This window comes from Heteronotia binoei, chromosome 1 (assembly GCF_032191835.1).
Source record: "Heteronotia binoei isolate CCM8104 ecotype False Entrance Well chromosome 1, APGP_CSIRO_Hbin_v1, whole genome shotgun sequence".
NCBI classification, from domain to species: Eukaryota; Metazoa; Chordata; class Lepidosauria; order Squamata; family Gekkonidae; genus Heteronotia; species Heteronotia binoei.
Window position 1 is genome coordinate 136,632,087 of NC_083223.1, and position 21,246 is coordinate 136,653,332.

The 21,246-nt window shown below is 45.0% G+C and overlaps 1 protein-coding gene across 1 annotated transcript in view; it reads left to right on the plus strand.

The window, feature by feature from the left end:
- The window catches only part of TIAM2 (TIAM Rac1 associated GEF 2), a 303,128-nt gene that overhangs the window by 115,811 nt on the left and 166,071 nt on the right, over window positions 1-21,246 (plus strand). Inside the window, exons 3-5 of the mRNA XM_060241093.1 lie at window positions 5,531-5,634; window positions 6,993-8,198; window positions 19,206-19,641. Coding sequence (XP_060097076.1) covers window positions 6,999-8,198; window positions 19,206-19,641 — 1,636 coding nt within the window. The 5' untranslated portion in view covers window positions 5,531-5,634; window positions 6,993-6,998. The remainder of the gene's footprint in view (window positions 1-5,530; window positions 5,635-6,992; window positions 8,199-19,205; window positions 19,642-21,246) is intronic.

Sequence of the window (21,246 nt, forward strand, 5' to 3'; positions counted from 1 at the left end):
TTTGCCTGTTCCTTAAGTATTTTGGTATTATATGCATGTGCTAGGCAGGGTTTGCCTGTAGCCACTGAGCTCAAGGCAGGGCAGGCTGGTGTGTTTGGAGGCAGAAATACATGGTCTGCAATGGGCAGTCAAAAATATCATGGTATAATCATGTTGGTAGAGTTTTTGGCATAGGAGTGCAGTTCAGTTTATGGGAATCAAAAACCCTTTGCTTTTCATTTTCACAAGCATTATGACTAAAATGCCTAGCTTTTTTTTAGTGCAGTAAATTCTTGCCAGAAAGCATTCTGTATTTATTTGAGCTGTAAAGTGACTGTTGTGCACATCTCTAGTTACTTGATATAAAAAAACCACATGTGGCCTTGGCAAAAGCAAATTAATGTAATGGTTTTGAATGTGATTTTACGTTAAAACTGCAGATTTAAGAGAAGAAATGGCACATTTTGAAAAGGAAATAATAGTTACGTATTACCTATCTGAGATTGTTGAATCAAATATATTAATTCCCCACTGAGTATTTAACTAATGCACAAATTCTGCTCAAATGTGTGTCTGAGTTATTAAGTACTGTGATGTGGGTGGGGGAGGGAGTGCTGTTTTGCTGATTGTCATAAGCAAATTACTGTTTTCTGGACCTCAGCTATTACACTCCTTACCACAGCAGTTCAGCAGAAATGAGGAGGAGTAAGCAAATGCAGTCACCTTGTTTGCTGATAGAATGGCTAGTAGATTAAGGGTAATTCTCTCTGTGTGTCCTTAAGAACAAAGCAGTACATTTTGGTAGTTTGTCTGACCTCCTTATAATTTCTCTCCCATCTGTTTCCACAAGTCTTTTCTGCAGGATCAGAATATTTTGAATCATCTCCAAATCAAAGGGCATTTTCACACTGACCTTAATCGGCAGCGACGTCCCTCTTCACCGCGCAGGATCTGCGCGGATTTCACACCAATTGCTGCAGAGCACCCGGAGGAGCCGCAAAGTCCCGCGGCTTTTGCGGCGCAAATGGAAACCGCCAAAAACCAGTTTCCATTTGCGCTGCAAAAGCCGCGGGACTTTGCGGCTCTTCCGGGTGCTCCGCAGCAATTGGTGCGAAATCCGCGCAGATCCTGCGCGGTGAAGAGGGACGTCGCTGCCGATTAAGGTCAGTGCGAAAACGCCCAAAGTTTCCCTTGTGAGATACCTGTTGAAGGGAGCTTTGACTCTTGAAAGCTTGTATCCTGGAAATATTGATGATCTTTAAAGTGCTACTGGGTTCAAATATTTGCTCAGAACATCATGGCTACCCACCTGAAACCATCTCCAAAACTGGTTATGCTTATTTATGTTAGTAGCCTCAATAGCCTGGCTTAGCCAGAATCTGGGAGTTAAGCAGGGTTAGCTGTGCTCAGTACTTGTATGGGAGACCATCAAGGAAGAAGGCAATGGCAAACCTCCTCTGCTCCTCTCTTGCCTGGAACACCCCATGGTTTGGGTCTGAGCTGGTTGCATCTTGATGGCACCTTCTTTTCCTTAATACTCCTCTGTAGTCTATACAGTCATATGATGGTTGTGATGAGCATTGCAGGATAAAATACCAATAAGAAGCCAGCAGATCATTAGGATGGATTCCCCAAATCCATGAATGCAGTGAGGCAGGTTCTTTTGGGAATCATTCAGCATGAAACGTTAGGACCTTTTGGAAGACGAATTGGCAGAAATTACCCCTTTTTTGCTTTGTGCAAGAGTTTGGGTAGAGTGTTTTCAGCCCATTTTCATGTTTGGGCCACTTCTTACATGATTTTTGAAAGTACCCTGAACTTCAGAAAAAAAGAGAAGGGGGTCATGGAGGACAGGAATGGGATCATGTCTGAAATATCTTCCATGAACTTTAGCTGTGTGTGGTTGTTTTAGGATCCAACACTATTGTTTGTTCTGGTTCACTGAAAGGGGAAAAGACAGCAGGAGAGCCGCAGAGTAATGGAGGTAAAAACAAGAGCCAAATGTGTGCAGATGGAGCACGACCTCACATGGATGCTCCCTTTTACTCCAAGAAAATATAAACATCAAAGTGAAAAGGAAACAGCAGGAGAACTGCAGTTGGAGAATCCTCCTGGATACTCTATCACGGGGCATTGCAAACACATGAAGCTGCCTTATGTTGAATCAACCCATTGGTTCATTAAGGTAAGTATTGTCTACTCAGAGTGGTGGCAACTCTCCAGGGTCTGAGGTGGATGCCTTTCACATCACCTGCTGCCACACTCTTTTTTCCTGGAGAGTCCACTGATTCAGCCTGGGACCTTCTGCATGCCAAGCTCTACCGCTAAGCCACAGAGCCCTGAGGGGGTGGGATGAAGCTAAACGTTCCCTTCAGAAAGACAGAAGTAAACTCCACATCCATCTGCCTTTTTAGCCTTTTAAAGGCCTTTCTCCCTATTCCTACACAGCTGCTGTAGCTTTATAGCATGGCTCAGTAGGGACAAACAATGTGAAAGGGAAGGGGCTGTTTATGGACTGCAGGGGACTCAGTGGCATTGTGGTTTTGCACAGCTGTAGTAAGCAAAAAAGAGCCCTGTGGCGCAGAGTGGTAAAGCTGCAGTACTGCTGTCGGAGCCCTCTGCTCCCAACCTGAGTTCTATCCCAGCAGGAGCTGGTTCAGTTAGCCAGCTCCAGGTTGACTCAGCCTTCCATCCTTCTGAGGTAGGTAAAATGAGTACCCAGCTTGCTGGGGGGAAAGTGTAGATGACTGGGGAAGGCAATGGCAAACCACCCTGTAAAAAGTCTGCCGTGAAAATGTTGTGAAAGCAACGTCACTCCAGAGTCGAAAACGACTGGTGCTTGCACAGGGGACTACCTTTACCTTTTTAGTAAGCAAAAGGGGGAAGGGTGTAGTGATGGCAGTAGCTCACAGCTTGTAGAAGAGGTGTATGTGTGTGGAATGGATGTCATTCCCACTTGTTCCTGTACAGCCTGTTACTGTTACTATGTTGTAGTGGTGGTACATTTTCATGCTCCTGATGTGGATGCAGTCTTTATTTCTTATCTAGAATAATTTAGATTGAAGCACATAAGCTTAATTGTTGGCAGGGTACCACATGCTCGTTTTCTGCTGCTTGGAAGTTTTCTTGAATTATAAGAAAAAATGACCTATGGTAGCACTTTCCACAGGCATTGACTGTAGTCTTAACTGCTCATTGTTCTCCAAGTCAGCTCATTTTGCGTTATCTACCTCTGATAAACGTATTCATTAACCATCATCATTGTATCAGTACACAATGGAAGCTGTACCAGTGGCTTAAGTCTGAAGAACTGATGCTGTTATATTGGGGTCTAATAACAGCAGCTTGCTTATTACCCACACCGTTAAAAAGGATTACCCAGTCTGTATAGTCAATCACAGTGCAGACCAGATGGTCTTTGACTGAGTCTTTAGACAAATTGGGTTTTATGTCCTTTTATGAATAGGAATCATTTTCTGAAAGTAACCCTGTGAATGCGGTTTATGCTCCTGTAACATAGGTTTTGAATATAAATACCCTGCTTGGTGACTTTCCTGTGGTGGGTTGGTTGGCAGTCCCCTAATGATTTACATTTATTCAGTAAATGGAAGCTTGCAAAATTTATATAGTGTTTGCCTTCCAGTTCTTTGCATTGTTTTGTCTTTATCTCTAGTATGGAGCACAATATAGCGCTTGATACTCTAAACTGTGTTTTTGTGTGGGTGAAATTTATACTTGCGAGCAATTAGTATTTACAAGAAAGAAAAGCAGTAAAAGTCATAACTGTAGACACAGTTGCTTCTTAAAATGCAAAGTTATTCAGACAAACCTTTTGTCACTCGCTTATCGTCCACTAAGGCCTTTTCCAGAGTATGTTAAGGCATCTTTGTGACTTTTAAGTTTGTTAACTGGAAGGTTGGCAAAAGACTTCTAAGACTTCCTATTGTGATGAGGGAGAATTTCAATAGGCAGAACAAAAATTAAAATGGAATGTTAGTTTGATTTGTAGAAATCTAGATTTCACAATCTGTATTTAGTAGAGCATGGATCACCTAAGCACCTAGTTTTGTTTGGAGCTCTAAAGAATTGTTCTCAGAAATACATTTGGATTTTTGGATTTTTTTCATGGTTTACTTTACAGTTTAAAACCTGCAGCAGCGTTATAGAAAGGTGATACCTGCTTTTGACTTTACAAGCCATCTTTTATATTCTCTGAGGAAGTAGGTCACTCTTGGTAGCTGCCTTTGCCTTGTGGTCTGTCTGCGCTGAGACTGCTGCTGCCTTTTTGGTTGCTGTCCTTGTTAGCTCATCAGCTTTAAAACACAGATAGAGAGGTTGCCAGCAAGCAAGTTGGATGAGTGAATTAAACAGTGGCCTTTCACCTTGGGGTTACAGCTGGAATTCCTACAGGGTTGCCAGTATACAGAAATGGATCAGGTTGTACTGTGAGTTACATAGCCAAATTCCCAATCATCTTCCGTTATCAAGCAGAAGAGACTGCGTAGACTTGGAGGGAGAGATGCTTGTTTCTTTGCTCCTAAAAATGCTAAGTTGTTTTCAACCTTCTGACTTTTATCTTGCCTTGATAGAAGGAATTGTTTTAAAATAGACTTATCTGGTATCAAACAGAAGGAATTTTGAAACTGACTGCTCATCCTTGAAAGACTTAGTTTAGCTGAAGTAATTATAGTCTTATTAACATTCTTATCTAAATAGTATTAGCTAGGAACGTTGGCTCTCCAGATGTTTTTTGCCTACAACTCCCATCAGCCTCAGCCAGCATGGCCAATGGCTGGGGCTGATGGGAGTTGTAGCCAAAAAACATCTGGAGAGCCAACGTTCCATATCCCTGAGCTAGAATATGAAGAATCGTATCTCTGTTTCCCCTGTGTTCTGCATTGTAATGATGAAACTCATTATTTATTGGTCCAATTCACGTGTTTGTGACTTCAGAGAAAGAATGTATTTCAGTAGTGTGGCATAGTGCATTTGTGAAGATAATCCATGGTTTACCATTCCATGAATGAACATTGGGGATCTCTGCTCTTACATGTTCCTCTCCCTTCCCCTTGTGCATGATGTGAAAAATAATTCTTTCTGGTTTAGTGGTAAATCATTGTTTCTCGTTTTGTCAGAACAACAAACCATTAATTGATCTCTTCTTTCCAAACCAGGTTTGTAAATAATACTATTTATGTTTAATTTGGAGAAAAGATAACAAACCAGAGTTTGTAATTTTGGGAATCAATGATTTCCCATGAAAGGAGTAAGGGTGACTGGTTTTTTTAACCAGAAAGGAGGAAGATGGCATACAAGCATAAGGAGATCCCTCAGGCTTGTTCATGTAATGGAACAATTATTTGTCTGAAATACACTTACCTTATAGCACTGGAGGAGAAAAAAAGCTTCTTGCATTAGCTTTCGTACTTCTGACTTGTTTGCTCAAAAGTAGCTGCTGTGATCTCTAGGATGCTACATGAATGTCTGTAGTAAACTATGAAAATGTATCGGTTTTTTTAATTGAGACATTTCCTTTTTTATTTGTTTGCAGTAATGTTACAAGGAACTTTGTCTGTGTTTGGAGAACTTGGTATCAAGATAATGCTAAGGACACCACAAACTGCTAATTCCATCTCTTGTTGAGCAATTCCACAGGTATGTCTAACACAGGCCTTTACAAATATTTAGCACAATTTTGTGAAGTCTGATAGAATAGGAGATGATTAAAAAAAAGCATTAAAAGGTAGTTTAACTTCATAAACCATCATTTTGAACAGTGTGGTAAGGCAGTGGGATCCCTGCTTGCTCCAGCTGTTTCAAAGGTTATATGCAGTTATAATGAAAGCCATTGCCAAATTGGAAGCTACTTCAGTACATCATGAAATTGGTCTAGAGCTGGCACATTATACAGGTTTCCAGGCTAAGTTTCTGACAGTAAAATTAATAAATGCAAGACGAGGTGAAGACTTAAGTGTCTCTCTAAATCTAGGTCTGAAAGAGTTAGGAACAAGCCTAGCTATGCAGCCTTGCTCCACTCCCCAGTTACCATACTATGTCATAATTACAGATTATTGATGGCCATATTCATTTTGCCTTAAAGGCAGATGTCAGATCAAGTTGTAATACTCTTAACTATATTTTTGCAACTTAATTTTTAATTCACAGCAAGAACTCACTTAAAATTTTAATTAGTTAAATATATAGAAATAAATGGAGGCCTGCTAGACACACAGGGGAAATCCCATCTCTCCCTTCCTGTTGGCAAGCTCAACATAGCTCTAGGCCTTCTCAGCTACGTCTGAACACCTTGGCTGCATTGTCCAGGAGCCACTGTGAACCTGGAGCAGTTCCTGGACTCTGCTACCACCAGCCTTGAGCACAGAGCAGCTCCCAGACTCCACTGCCACCACAACCAGGCCAGGAGCAGCTCCCAACCCAAAGCTGCTGTCAGACTCTGCTGCCACTGGCTCTCCAGAGCAACAATAAGTCTTTTATCTGCGCATGGATTTAAATCCTTCAGTGTATTTTTTTTTAAAAAAGTTTCCAGATTTTTCTGCAAACCTGGGATATCCTCCAAATTTGCAGAACTGTCTGTTTACTGTCATTGTGGCTCCTATCCATGCGTTCGGCTACATTTTAACTATTGGCATATAAGATAGAAGGTAGATTTTACATCATCATCAGTTCATGTCTTACTCACTTGATGACTTCACTGTTGTGCAAAAATTACAGATATGAGTTTCAGTCTTCTGAATGTAGGCTGTATGGAGAAGAACTTGCTTACTGAATGAAGGAGAGTCTTCTATTCATTTATATAGTTTCTCTTGATTAATTACATTTGAAATGCAAGGAAGCTTCATTAGCAACTTCAGTGCAACCTGGTCTTTGTCACCTAGAACCAAGTGGTCAAATAAACTGGGTTTCTTTAGAAGCAAACACATTTAGGTGTTCATTTGAAAGACTAAAAAAGTTTATTAATAACTCACATCTGTTTGTGATATTCTGTTATTTAGTGAAAAATGGGGAATTCAGAAAGCCAGTACAGCCTTCAGGGAACAAAAAATCATGCTAATACAACATCAGGTGCTAAGCAGAAGCCTCGCTCTCTCAGAATCCATGCTATCCACGCTAAAGATGAGAAGTCCTGCTCATCACATGGATGGGATCATAGCATCAATGGTGCAAATTACAAATCCCGATCATTAGCCAGAAACTGCCTTTCACATTTCAAAAATGCTCAGCCTTATTCTTCTAGACTTGGGGACACAGTGGTGAAAGTTCCTAAGAACAGTATGCATAACAAACATCGAACACAGACCTTGGGGAACTACAGCCAAGGGTGTAATAATGCTGCATTTTTGCCAGAGAATGGTTTTCACTATATTGACGTTGGAGCTAAAAGCAACCATGTTGCTTCCAGAGAGTGTAACGGGCACTTCTTAAATTGCTATGGGAAGAATGAAAGCTTAGCATCAACTCCACCATCAGATGATCGAATGAGCCCAAAGGTCCTCATTAAGACACTGGGGAAGTTGGATGGGTGCTTAAGGGTTGAATTTCATAACAGCAGCAGCAATAGCACTGTCTCCAGAGAGGAATCCAGTGGACCAGTACAACTGTTACGGTACTCACCTACTGAGTCTGAAAGGAATAACCTGCTTGAAGTGAAGGATACTTCCAGTACAGATTATGCTGGAAGCCATTGCTTGTCTGCCTCTGACTCAAGACTTAGATCCAGTAAAGGAAGCTCCATTAGCTCTGAGTGTTCGTGGTATGATGCTCCCTGGGGCAATAATGGAGAGATAAATGAACTGGATGGACCATACATATCCAGGAGCACCCCAGATACAAGAATTCAAGTCAGTTTTCCCCAGAATGACTGCAAGAAACCCTTAAACCAAAGTGCATCTCTCTCTTCACTCCATGACGTGTATCAAGATACAAGTCTTAGAAACTGTCAAATCCCTGAAATTGGGCTTTCTGCAGATTACATCAATACTCATGTCAGTTTAAGCAATCGTGTTTCATTTACCTCTGACATAGATGTTCCTTCCAAAGTAGACCACAGAACACCTCCACAGTACTCTTCCTATACACTTCCATGTAGGAAATCTGCAGCCCTCAATGATGAGGCAGCCAAGAAAGAAACATTAAAAAGTCGAATGCGTCGGATCAGTGACTGGACAGGAAGCCTATCAAGAAAGAAACGAAAGCTTCAGGTATGTGGAATTTTCAACACAGAGTCTCATCTGAAGTACAACTTTTAACTTTAAAGTGTATGCTTAATCTTGTTTTAAAAATAAATCTCTTCATGTAACTTTTGAAAATCCTTCAGGTCAATCCAACTCAGTCAGGGACAGATTGGCCACTGAAGTCATTGGGAAACATCCCACGGGGCCAGTGGCTCTGGGGGACTGCCCCCATCTGGGTCCTTCATGGCCCAAGGTCTTTTGTGGGTCAAGCACAAGCTGCTGCCATGAGCCAGTGGCCTAGCCCTGTGTGGATCATATCTGAGCTGTTTCCATGAGCTGCTGGCATCAGCCCTGCACAGGGCAAGAGAGGACCTGTTCTTCCTTCCTTGCCCCCTCTGTCTGGAGGGTGGGTCCCTTTCCAGCGCTGTTTTTACCCCCTAAGTCCACTCCTGAACTCAGTGGCCTGGGGGAAAAAGTCAGGTCCTTTACTAAAGGCCAGTGGGCTCTGTGTGCGCCTTCAATGGTTTTTCTGGCAGTTGATAGAAAACTTGTAGGATAGCTGTTAGATTTCTACCTTCTGATGTGCTTATCTGCAAATTTGAGCCAACTCAGATTTCATAAATACAAACTAATTATGCTAATAATTTTCTTATTTTAGTGTGGTGTCTAAAACAGGGAAGGGAATGTAGAAACACTTGATTTTCATATGTGCTGTTTAGTTAAATGACCACTGGAGCTAACTATAGTGGAATAAGTTTCCACTTCATAATAATATATAAGAAGCAAGTAATCAGGCATGTGAATTAATTGATATTTTGGTATCTTCATTGCATTTGACCTGCATTGGTCCTGACGTAGCCCTTTGCCCTGTGAATGTAGATGGATTCTTTTCTGGAAGCTGCTTTCTTCAACCAAGAGAGGATTATTGGTGGTAGAACAAATGATGTTTGGTGCTGTTTATACAACCTTTGAACCTTAGCTATTTTGAATGCTCTTGTAGTATAGAGAGGGGGCCAGTATGAATTTTGTGCAATAAACATCTTTAGTCATGAACTGCAAGTTTGCCAAAACATATTTTGCCTGTTAAAATCAAGGCACCTTAGTGTAATTTAATGCACATGAAAAACTTCACACAAGAACGTTACAAAGTAAGCGAGAGCAGCTTCGGAAAGCAGAGTTAGGCAGGAATTCATTATTGCCACCTAAGTTTGGAATAAAGAGTCAGACACAATGCCTTGGAATAAAATTGGGCCACTTTCTTAAACAACATGAACCACGGCAAGGGAACCCAACCAGCGGCCTGGCCAGGGCTAGGGGTCACTGCAACCGCTCCCCTGCCATTAGCGGGTGAGAGACCCAGCCCCCCAGCTGGAGCTGAGTGACTCAGCTCCCTCCAGGCAGGCCCAGCAGGGAGGCACGTACCAGAGGGCCCAAACCCAGACGCACGTCTCGACGGAAAGGCACCCTCTAGCCGTGCCTCCAGGATGGTCTGCATTCTCCAAAACCGGGTCTTCAAACCCCAAGGTTGATCATGCCAGACCCCTAATTCCCCAAAAGGGGGATGCTTCACAGTCCTCCCCTAGCCACATAGTGCCCTAAACTCCAAAAACGTGCCAACTAAAGTGACCGCCAATTTAACAGCACCTCCTGATAGCCAATTCCACAATCCACTGCAGTGCTATGCAGAGTAGGCGAAAAACACACCACAGCAACAGCCAATCTGCTGGGGCATAAAAAATTCCTACCCAGCTCCCCAAATGAGGCAACCAGCAAATGCCTACATAACAGACAGGGCGGGCGGGAGGGCCATTCCTCAAGAACAGCACAGAGGGAGTGGGGAGCTGGCCGTTAAAACGGCTAGACCCCACCCCCAACATTGCGCATCCAAACGGGTGAGCCCTGACTCCTCCCTCCCAGGGAGGCAAACCGGGCTGAAGCAGCCTAGCAGCTATGCTGCAGTCTGCAAGCCCCAGATTACCCCCCAAGGTTGGAATAAAGAGTCAAGACACAATGCCTTGGAATATAATTGGGCCACTTTATTAAACAACATGAACCACGGCAAGGGAACCCAAACAGCAGCCTGGCCAGGGCTAGGGGTCACTATGACCACTCTCCTGCCATTAGTGGGCGAGAGACCCAGCCCCCCAGCCGGAGCTGAGTGACTCAGCTCCCTCCAGGCAGGCCCAGCAGGGAGACACGCACCAGAGGGCCCAAACCCAGACGCACATCTCGACGGAAAGGCACCCCCTAGCCGTGCCTCCAGGACAGTCTGCATTCTCCAAACCCGGGTCTTCAAACCCCAAGGTTGATCATGCCAGACCCCTAATTCCCCAAAGGAGGATGCTTCACAGTCCTCCCCTAGCCACATAGTGCGCTAAACCCCCCAAACCTGCCACAACTAAGGCCAAGTCTCTACTTAGGGCTTAGCACTCACTGGGAGGCCCAAAGCCACCCGCAACTCTTGCTGCAAATCTCTCAGGAAAAGCATGTTACCCTTTTCCGAGAGATGCACCCCATTCCCTCTGTAGAGGTCAGGAAATTTCGTCGAAATGTCTGGATGGGGCAATTAGTGGCCCAACCCCCCTTCTAACACCTTTTTAATCTCCTTATTAACCTTATACCGGGCCCTTTCTATAGCTGCAGGGTCCCAAGCGCAACGCCAAACAAGGCGGAGCAGCATGGCTGACCACACTATGATGGTCCCAGGCCATCGCTCCCTAATGTGCTGAAAGTCGTCACGGGCTTGCCAAATTAAGGCCTTGCCCTTTAAAAGCCCCAAATCATTGCCTTCCAGGTGAACCATTAAAACCTGGGGAGGAGGACCCGCTCTATCTTGAAATAACAAAGGCACCAGGCCCGGCCACTGAAGGCCCCGGCGCCCCCGCCATTCAATACCAACATGTTGGCTGAGTCCCAGCTGAGAGCTGACCAAAGTTCTCCTTGCCTGGTGAGCGGCCCAAAACACGTGGCTATGGCCGCAGATGAGAACTCGGCTTCTCTGGCCAGGAACAACAACATCTAAAGAGAAAGAACAGTTAAATAGGCACATGACCAGTAACAACCAATAACAAGCTACCTAAGGCATAAGAAATGGTCGAACATAAGAATCGTAAGCCGATGAATGCCAATGGCCCAAGTGCTGAATAGAAGAGGAAGGATACCCCTGGCGGCAGCAGTTGAGGCTGCCCCAATCCTAAAGGAGTGGGTCCCAAACCGCACCCCCATCAAACCCAGTTTACCTAAAGCCCGGGACATCACCGCCCAAAACTGATGATTCGTCAATAGGCTACCATCGCGATTGCAAAACAAAACCCCCTTATCGGGGCCCCGGGCTAGCAAATAAGCAGCCAACGTGGTAACCGGACACAGTTCAAGCTCTGAGCAGCTACCCAACTCAAGTACAACACCTTTCTTTAACTGATCCGTCTTACAGCGACGGACAGTAATCACAGCCCTACCCTCAGACAGCCTAATATCCCTCAATAATAGAGCCTTACCAGAAACATCGTTTCTGGATTGTGCCACCAGTTCACTTAACTCACAAAGCCCCCCAAAAGGCCACTAGGGACGCAGCATGGAACAAACATGCTTCAAAAGAAGAAGCACATACCACGTCCCAAACCCCTCTCAAACCACACAGAATCGACGGAGACATAGGAATCCACGTGTCAACCTCTGGGTCCAGCCTCTCTGGCCCGCCCCTCCAGCATCTTCTGCAGCCAAAAGTCACCTGTCTCTTCCCTATAACCCAGCACCTTACTGGCAAAAGCCAATGCTGACAGGCGCCCCCTGATGGATCGCATGGCCAATCCCTTATCTTGAAGTGAAACACAGTAGTGGAGCAACTGCTCCATCAGGAGGGGCCAATCGATGCGATACCCTACCTCAGCCCTAAAGTCTTCAAACTGCTGCACAGCCCGTTCATAAGACTTCCTTGTGCTGGGTGCAATGGCTAGGCCTATTGCTCTGCAGGCCTTGGCTCTCCAATCAGCCATAGCTCCTGGGGCATTGGCACCGCCTCTCTGTCGGCATCTGGGGCCAGCTGACGAAACCTCCCCGTCTGTTTACGAGAGAGAGCGTCAGCCACCCTGTTACTTACCCCAGGAACATGCTTGGCTAAAAACATAATATTAAGCCGCAAACAGTGCAGAGTGAAGGCCCTCACCAACCTCATCACCTGTTGCAATTTGGATGAAAGAGAATTAATGACGTGGACTACCGCCATATTATCACACCAAAAATGGACAGTGTGATTGGCCATATCCTTCCCCCACAGCCAAACCGCGACTAAACTAGGAAAGAACTCGCGAAACGTAAGATCCCGGTTCACACCAACCTTTACCCAGGAGTCAGGCCAACTATCCGCACACCAATGTCCATGGAAATAGACTCCAAAACCCAAAAAACCAGCAGCATCAGACATGACCTGAAGCTCAGCTTCGAGCTTCATGTCTCTCCAAAAGGAGACTCCATTGAAAGACTCCAAAAATTCCTGCCAAACCCTCAAATCATCCCTCATGCTGCAGGTAACCCGAGTTCTATGCTGAGGCAGGTGTAACCCTGCCATAGCATCACACAGCCGCCTAAGAAAGGCCCTCCCAGGAGCAACCACTTTGCACACAAAGTTAAGGTGCCCCACCAGCTGCTGTAACTCCAGCAGAGTAACCTTCTTTTTGAGGAGAAAAGCAAAAATTATAGCCCTCAACTCCACTATCTTCTGAAAAAGTACCCTAGACTGCTGTGCAACAGTATCCATCTCGATTCCTAAAAAGGTCAGTTTCTGGACTGGACCTTCCGTTTTCTCAGGGGCCAAAGGGACCACAAGCTCAGCCGCCAGTTCAGTAAAACCTGACAGGAGCTGGCCACAACGGCCCGTCCCCTCAGGACCCACAAAAAGGTAGTTGTCCAAATAATGAACAACATCCTGTAATCCTACTTTCACCTTCACAGCCCATTCCAAAAATGTGTTGAAGCGCTCGAAAGCAGAACATGAAACAGAGCAGCCCATTGGCGATGTTCTGTCCATGTAAAACTGGCCCTCAAAGAAAACCCCCAAAAGCTCGAAATCCTCGGGATGAACTGGTAAGAGGCGAAATGCAGATTTAATATCGCATTTTGCCTGCTCTGCCCCCACCTCACAGTGTCTGATCATGGCAACTGCCTGGTCAAAATGAGTATACCTGACTGAGCATAAATGCTCAGGAATCCCATCATTCACAGACTTTCCCCTGGGAAAGGAGAGATGATGAATCAAACGAAATTCACCAGGCGCCTTTTTTGGCACCACGCCCAAAGGTGAAACCCTAAGATTACCCACCGGAGGATGACAGAAAGGACCCAAAATCCTACCCTCTGCCAACTCCTTGGCTATCTTATCCCTAACTACGTGTTCCAAACCCTGAACTAACTTAAGGTTCCCAGCCAAAAAAGGAACCCGAGGCCCTTAAAAAGGAATCCTAAAACCAACTTTAAAACCTTCTAACAAATACAAACTGTCAGCCCTTCGAGGATACCTCGATAGACAACGCTCAAGGGGCCCCACCCTTATCGGGCTGGGCCCCTTTCTTAGCTGGATAGGATCCACCACCCCCACCAGGCTTCTTTGCATTTTTTCTTCCCCTCGCTCTGGGGCAGCTGTCAAAGGAGTTTGACCCCTCACACATGGGGCATTCGTGCTTGAACTGGCTAGCCTTCCTGTTACACACTCCCAAAGACCCGTATTCCCAGCAGAGCAAGCGGCGTTGAACCGCCTGCCCCGTGGAACCACGGGAAGAGCTGGAGGAAGCCGAAGACGCCATTGCCGACCTGCTCACCGGGTGACCGCTATCAGAGTGATCACCCAGATTAGGCCTAGCTGGGAACATAACCTGCAGCCCTCATCCTAAACTCCTGGTCATATTGCAACCAGGCAGAGCCACTAAATGCTGTGTATCCCTTATAGATTATGTCTAAATATTGAAAAAGGGCAGCTGCCTGCCACGGCTGTGCCCTAGCAATAACCCCAACATAAATACAAAACCCCGGCAAACCAATTCGCCCATGTCCTGTCAACTTTCCGTTTTTTCAGTTTTCTTTCTCCTTGTCGTCCAACTCTTCCTTATCTTTTTTCTCCAACTCCCGGTAGAGTAGAGAAAAAATGTCCACATACTCCCCTTTCAGGATTTTCTCCCTGGTTGTGAGAAGCAAGTGGTCCCCCAGCGGCAAGGCAACATCCCCAAAGGGCAAGGATGTAAAAGGGACCGTCCCATAAGGGGAAAGTCCGCCAATAAAAGAACCTGCCACACCAGGAAGCCCTAAACCAGGATGAACACCCATGTTACCTTGTCTATTAGGCCAGCCCCAATTGGGAAGTGAACTGGCTCCCAAAGAAGCCGGCACCCCAACACCTGCCGCAGAAGTACCCGGCCCAACACTTACAGCTGGTCCCCAAGGCCCCCATGGCCAAACTTGCCCTGATCCAGCCTGCCAAGTATCCCCAGACCTACCTCCAAATCCAGAAGGCACCAGTGGCAATCCACATCCCGAACCTCCAGCAGTCACCACCGCACCCAACTCGGGACCACCGAGGCCAGGATCCCTGCCGGGCAGCACTCCACTGGACCTGCCCTCAAGAATAGGCAGCCTTCTAAGAATATTAGCTTGCCTACCCTTCTTAGAGGCCCTAACCCCCTCTATTCCACCTGGTGAAGGGATACCTGATGCCTGTTCCAATGCCCTCAACCTACTAATAATACTAGCATCCACTGCTAAATCACCCTCCTCTTCAGACGAGGATGACGGTGGTGGTGCCCTCTTAGCAGGGGCCCTAGGTGCTGGCTTCTTACCCTTAGGCTTACCCGACCCTTTACCACCTGCCATTATAACAGAAGGAGAAGAACTACAAAATGGCCTCTCAAAATGCCACCTAAAATGGCCGCCACCCCCTGAGCAGGGAAAAGAAACCTAAAATGGCCGCTCTAGTGCTTTTCCACCACATTCCTTCACAAAGAAGGGTGTTAAAATGGCCACCCCACCAATGCCCTCTGCAAAGGCAGCCACTTACAATGCAATCAGCCCCTTGCCAGGGGACCTAAAAACGTAGGCTCCACTCCCCTCTTCTCCTAAACAGGTCGCAACCAACAATCCCTTGCACCTGGGACTCAAGCCTCCCTCAACCCTCACACAAGATGGGAAAAAAAGGGCCACCCCAGGCTCCCACACTAAAATGGCGCCCAGTGAGAGCACAGGCCCTAACACCTATAGCCCAGGTCCCCAACGCAGACACCCCAAGCCAGGCACTCTACCAAGCAACTCCTCCGGCGACTGCAAAACCCCCAAGGGCAGCCACTAGCACCACCGTACACCTGGGACTTAAACCTCTCCAAAGACAGACAACCCCAGGCTCCCACGCAGAATACCCCACGACAGCCCGGATCCTGCACAGACACCCCAGCCCCCAGGCAAACTCAGCCAGGCAGACTCCTCCGACGCTCCAATAGTCAACTGACGAAGCCGCTGCTGCCGCCGCCACTGAACCCGACGCGACCACCAGATCAACGAGACCACACGCTGTCCCGATACTCAAGAACTGCACAGAGGGAGCAGGGAGCTGGCCGTTAAAATGGCTAGACCCTACCCCCAACATTGCGCACCCAAACGGGCGAGCCCTGACTCCTCCCTCCCAGGGAGGCAAACCAGGCTGAAGCAGCCTAGCAGCTACGCTGCAGTCTGAAAGCCCCAGAATATATTCAATATGGTTTCTTAACTGCCCTTTTTTCTCTGTAATTCTTTCAATCCAGTACTATGTTGTGTTTTCCACTTTATATGCATTTGGCTCTTAATTTGGGGCCTGCTTCTTATGATGTATCCATTGTCATGTTTTGATGCTTAAGTATGAAGTCGATGTGTATCATGACAGATACAAAGGGTGACTGTATGTATGTATGTACCCACCTTGGGTCCCAATGATTGGGACAATGGTGGGATTCTAAATATATTATTTTTAAAAAAACACGGGAAAGGATTTGGCTTCTACCTGTGGTAGAGATTTTTATATGCATCTGCAGCCTTCCTGTCTGATAGAAATGTATTTGGTATGTGCATTGGACTTAAATGGAACATGTATCTTAAGAAGGAATGCTCACATTGCCATGCCATATAAAGAAATTATTGGAAACTAGGTTTGATGACAGCCTACAGCGAAGAGGTATTGAAATAAGCAAATCCCTGGCAAAGCTTTATCCCCCCCCCCCTAAATTTAATATGTCTTGGCAACAAACCAGTGTAGCCCCATTCTCTACTGCCATCACTCATGTTTCCCCCTTTCCTTTCCCCCGTCTTTGTGTGCCATGCTGCTTATCTGTCCTCATTCAACCTGTTTCTACATGTCTGTTGTCTGAAAGCCAGGTGATTTCTAAGATTTATATTTACGCAACAATGACTTTTCCTTCATCACACTGAAGGGAGGGGGGAAAATTGGACCAGATGAAGGCAGAAGAAATTGTAATGCTGGCCTTAACAATAAGCAGCTACTTCTCTTTCTTTTTTGGGGCTGTATCAAGTAATGAGTTGGTGTGTCGAGAACTCACTCCCTAGATAGTTCTGTAGTGGGCAAAAGGCAAGGGGGAGGACAGCATGTGCATGTTTTGTGAAGTTTACATCAAGGAAGTTTTTTTATGCATGGTTTTGCCCAATCCAGACCCTACTAGGCACTCTGCCCCTCTCCCCCAAACATTAGATAGGGTAACAATCTGTGAATAATAAAGGAGACTGAGAGATGGGTTGTGTCTGGGTTGGCTAAGCCATTCTCATTTTTCTTCATGGCCCTAAATAAATGCCATGCTAGCAGAAGTAGAACAAAATAGGAGTCAATAGCACCTTTAAGACCAACTTAGTTTTATTCGGAACATAAGCTTTTGTGTGCTCTAAGCACACTTCATCAAACGAGGAATCCGGCACAGTGAGCAGAGCTATACATAGCTGGTAGGCAATGGCTCAGAATGTAAAATGGTACAGATTTAAGATCCATTTCATGGGGAAAGTTATTTTTCCTATGACAGCTGTACCCATGAGACCATTGTGCTGTTTTTGACTGCATGTTGGAAGGAGGAGACCATCCTACCAAAGCATGACACAGCTTTTTATGTGTGCTATTTAAGGAGTGGGTAGAGTTGCATGGCATTTTGGGTTGAAGGCCAGAAGCATCCTGTGAAGACTAGTTCTATTTGGCCTGCTCGTAGATTTAGAAAAATGGGCAAAGCAAATCCTTTGATAAAGCTACCTATAAACAAAATTGGGGAGAAACTAAAGAAAAGCCATGAGGTTCTTCTAATGGAGTTGCAAACAACTCCCTTGGATTTCTTTTACTTTTTAGTGACATTAGGTAATTGTTCATTTATGACTTAATCTGCTATTTATGACTTACTCTGCGAGAGCCAGTTTAGTATAGTGGTTAAGTGCGCGGACTCTTATCTGGGAGAACACGGTTTGATTCCCCACTCCTCCACTTGCACCCGCTGAGATGGCCTTGAGTCAGCCATAGCTTTCATAGAAGCTGTCCTTGAAAGGGCAGCTGCTGTAAAAAGCACTCCCAGCCCCACCTACCTCACAAGGTGTTTGTTGTGGGGGGGGGGGAGGTAGAGGAGATTGTGACCACTCTGAGACTCTGAAATTCAGAGTATAGGGCGGGATATAAATCCAAAATCTTCTATTTTAAACATTAGAGTAATAGTTTTTCAGGAAGACACTCCTCTTGTTCATTTCCAGTGAAATTTGCTTAAAGATATCTGTTTAGAAAGATTCTCACAACACTACAGTGGGAATAGAGGGCAATTATGATTTTCTTGATAGCAGATCCTTAGATTACAGTGCTGGCTGGGCTCTGGATAGTCCACTGTGTAAGCAGAAAATCTAGGAAATAAGTACTGCCAAATGAAAATTAAAAACATATGTAAAACACTCAACTCTGCATAGTTAAATGTTCTGCCCTTCTTATAAAAATTCCTTTATGTAATTACAGCTAGGGCAAATGAGTTGCATGCAATTTTGCTCTAACACATAATTAATTTTGCTGAAACAGCAAATGTGATAATCACAATGCCAGAAGGGTATGTCCTAGAAATTCAAGATGAAATATGAGATGAGCACTACATTTTTAAATATTTGGTATTTTTGGTATATAGTTTTTCAGTATATTGGTTCTGGAAGTAGTGGCAGTATAGGCTTCCAAGTGATCTTAGCCTGAAGGTTACTGCCCACCTCAGGAATGAGGGCAAAGTTGTACAAGAATGCAGGTTACTGGGACCTGGAAGGAACATAAGAGAAATATAGAGCTGAATTTCATAATGGCCTAAAGACCAATGTTGAATATTTACTTCAACACTGAATGAGTGAGAACAGAGCAGAGGGAGGAACAATTAGAGGGGGGAAAGGTAGCAAAATGGGTTTTGGAAACAGAGTAATTCTGCTTTTTGACCATTAACCCAAGTGTGGCATATGAGACCCAGCAGTCTTCTATGAGCATTGTAAAATTGAAACTAGGTGGTAAAGAAGGAAACAGGTCATCATCTCATTCAGGTCACACACCTGTAGGTATGATTCAGAATGAGTGGCTAAGCATCTCCGGACTTTAACAGGACAGTCCAGTTGTGAAAGCATTTCAGAGCATCCCAAATTTAAGATCAGCTTAAAGCAGCTGGAGTGCTGCCATAAGATAGTACTGCTGTTTCACAATACTAAGGGAAGTGCTTGAATCTGTAGTCGTCAGTGATGTATCTGATTTTAACTGCCAGACTTTTGGCCAAAGTAGTAACAGCGATTATAAGTGAATTATGAGATTTCTTCTAAACTCACTGAGTCAGTCTCTGGAATTTGCAGGCAGTGTGTTGACTTACAGTAGCGCGAATGGGTGCAGAGGTCAGTCTGCACTAGGAGTCAAATTGTGGTGAAATGTTATGAAGGAATTTATTTGCAGTAGATATAATCAGGAGTCTGGTTAAATTTAGTAATCTGTTGCTATATGTCAGTTAACAGTGGTGTTGGTTTTTTTATTGATAGGAGCCGAAATGCAAAGATTCAAGTGAGTACTTTGACATTGGAATTGAGAGTCTTCCTCCTGACTCCCTTGCCCCTTCCCCATTCTCTGCTTCTCTGTGGTCACCAAGTTCTGGTCAGATTTTCCCCCAAAGATGTGAATCTACCAATGCCATCAGCAGCGATGTCCTGAGGCAGAACATTTATGAGAACTTCATGCGGGAGCTTGACCTGAGCAAGACCAACATAGAGCACTCAGACACTCCAACAGAAATGGAGGATTCGAGCAGTGAATCATTGAGCTCCCTGGAACAGTTGGATCTGCTGTATGAAAAAGAACAAGGAGTTGTCCGCAAAGCTGGATGGCTGTTCTTCAAACCTCTTGTAACTTTACAGAAAGAGAAGAAACTTGAGCTGGTCACCCGGAGAAAATGGAAACAATACTGGGTAACACTAAAAGGCAAGTGATTGTACATGCTTTTTAGCTATTATAGAGTTCAGTGTTTGGAACTACATTTGGAAAATTCATTTTTATGGCCATTCTTTTATCATATTCTTTTTTCCTTTATGACAACAAATTTGGCAGGGGTGCTGTCTTCACAATAGCATTTCTCCCTCTAGTTGACTGTATTGTGAACATTTATCAGGCTTTATCCCATGTATGCTGTGTTAGTTCACTTACTAAGCATTAGCTTCTGGGGTGGCAGTATGGGAGGAAGCAACAGGAGGGCATGGTGGGGGTGGAAAGTGCTGTCAAACATCACCTGACTTATGGCAACCCCATAGGGTTTTCAGGCAAGAGACAGTCAGAGGTGATTTGTCATTGCCTGCCTCTGTGTGGCAACTCTGGACTTCCTTGGTGGTCTCCCATTCAAGTACTGACGAGGGCCAACCATGCTTAGTTCCAGAGATATGACAAGATTGGGCTAGCCTGGGTATGGTGCCATCATCTTCTGTACTGCTGCTAAGGGTCAAAACAAGCTGTAGAGTTGGTATATACACAGTAGGATTCCCATTCCCCAGACTGGAGCCGGGGATCCTCCACTTTCCAGGGCTTCTGCTCACTGCTGGCCAGCTGGCTGGTGGGGGAAACTTCATCCCCAAACAGTGATGTCATCATGTTGGAGACATCAGGCCCCCCACTGGCACAAAGGTAGGACCTGGCATCCCTATTACAAGGAGAGGTGTACGCCTTCTCTGCCGCTGCCCATCCTGCGATCTAGGTAAGGTGCTGGTGAGGTACGTTCTTTACAGCTTACCTTGAAGCCTGAGGTAATTTCTTTATAGCTTACTTGGTAACATTAAACAAAGTTTGTACTTACCACGTAAAAATGAATGTGAAATTAAGAAATCCATTATTGGATATCTCCTCCCCCCCCCCCCCTTTAAGGAAGGCCTAAATTACATTGGAGTGATGCTGAGTAGTGAGTATTTAACTCTTTCCTGCCTCATGCTGTTTTTTTCCAGTCTAAATAATCCCATTGAAGTTTATCTGTCTCCAGAGGGGTCAAAGTATGGGAATGTTATACAGGTATCTCAACTGGTTCCTTGCCCTGATACTCCTCTGCTTCCAAATAGCTACTTTGACATATACAACAGTTGATCTTCTGTCATCTTTTCTAATACTTTACAGTAAAAATTACCAAATATTATTCTTTGAAGGATGGAATTGCTGGCTTGTTTAAAGAACCTTTTTAAGGAAGGGGTGAAAAAAACGTTGAGGAGCCGAAATATACTTGTGAAAACAAGTCTTTCTTTGGGAGTAAGTCTCATTGAAATCAATGGAATTTATTTTCAAGAAAACGTACAATGGATCAGCATGCATATCACTTTCTTCACATGGGACAAAGGACTATAAATAAAGAACCAGCCCTATGGACACCTTATGTAGGAAAAGTATCTAAACCAGGGCTGTTAAACATGCGGCCTGCGGGCCGGATCCGCCCCACAAAGGGCTCCAATCAGGCCCTCCAGGAACTGACTGTTGTCTGCTTCATTCTCCCTTGCCTGTTGTGTTCGGTCGCCATTTTGTGTTTCTCTCCAGTGATCAGTTGGCCAGCAAAGC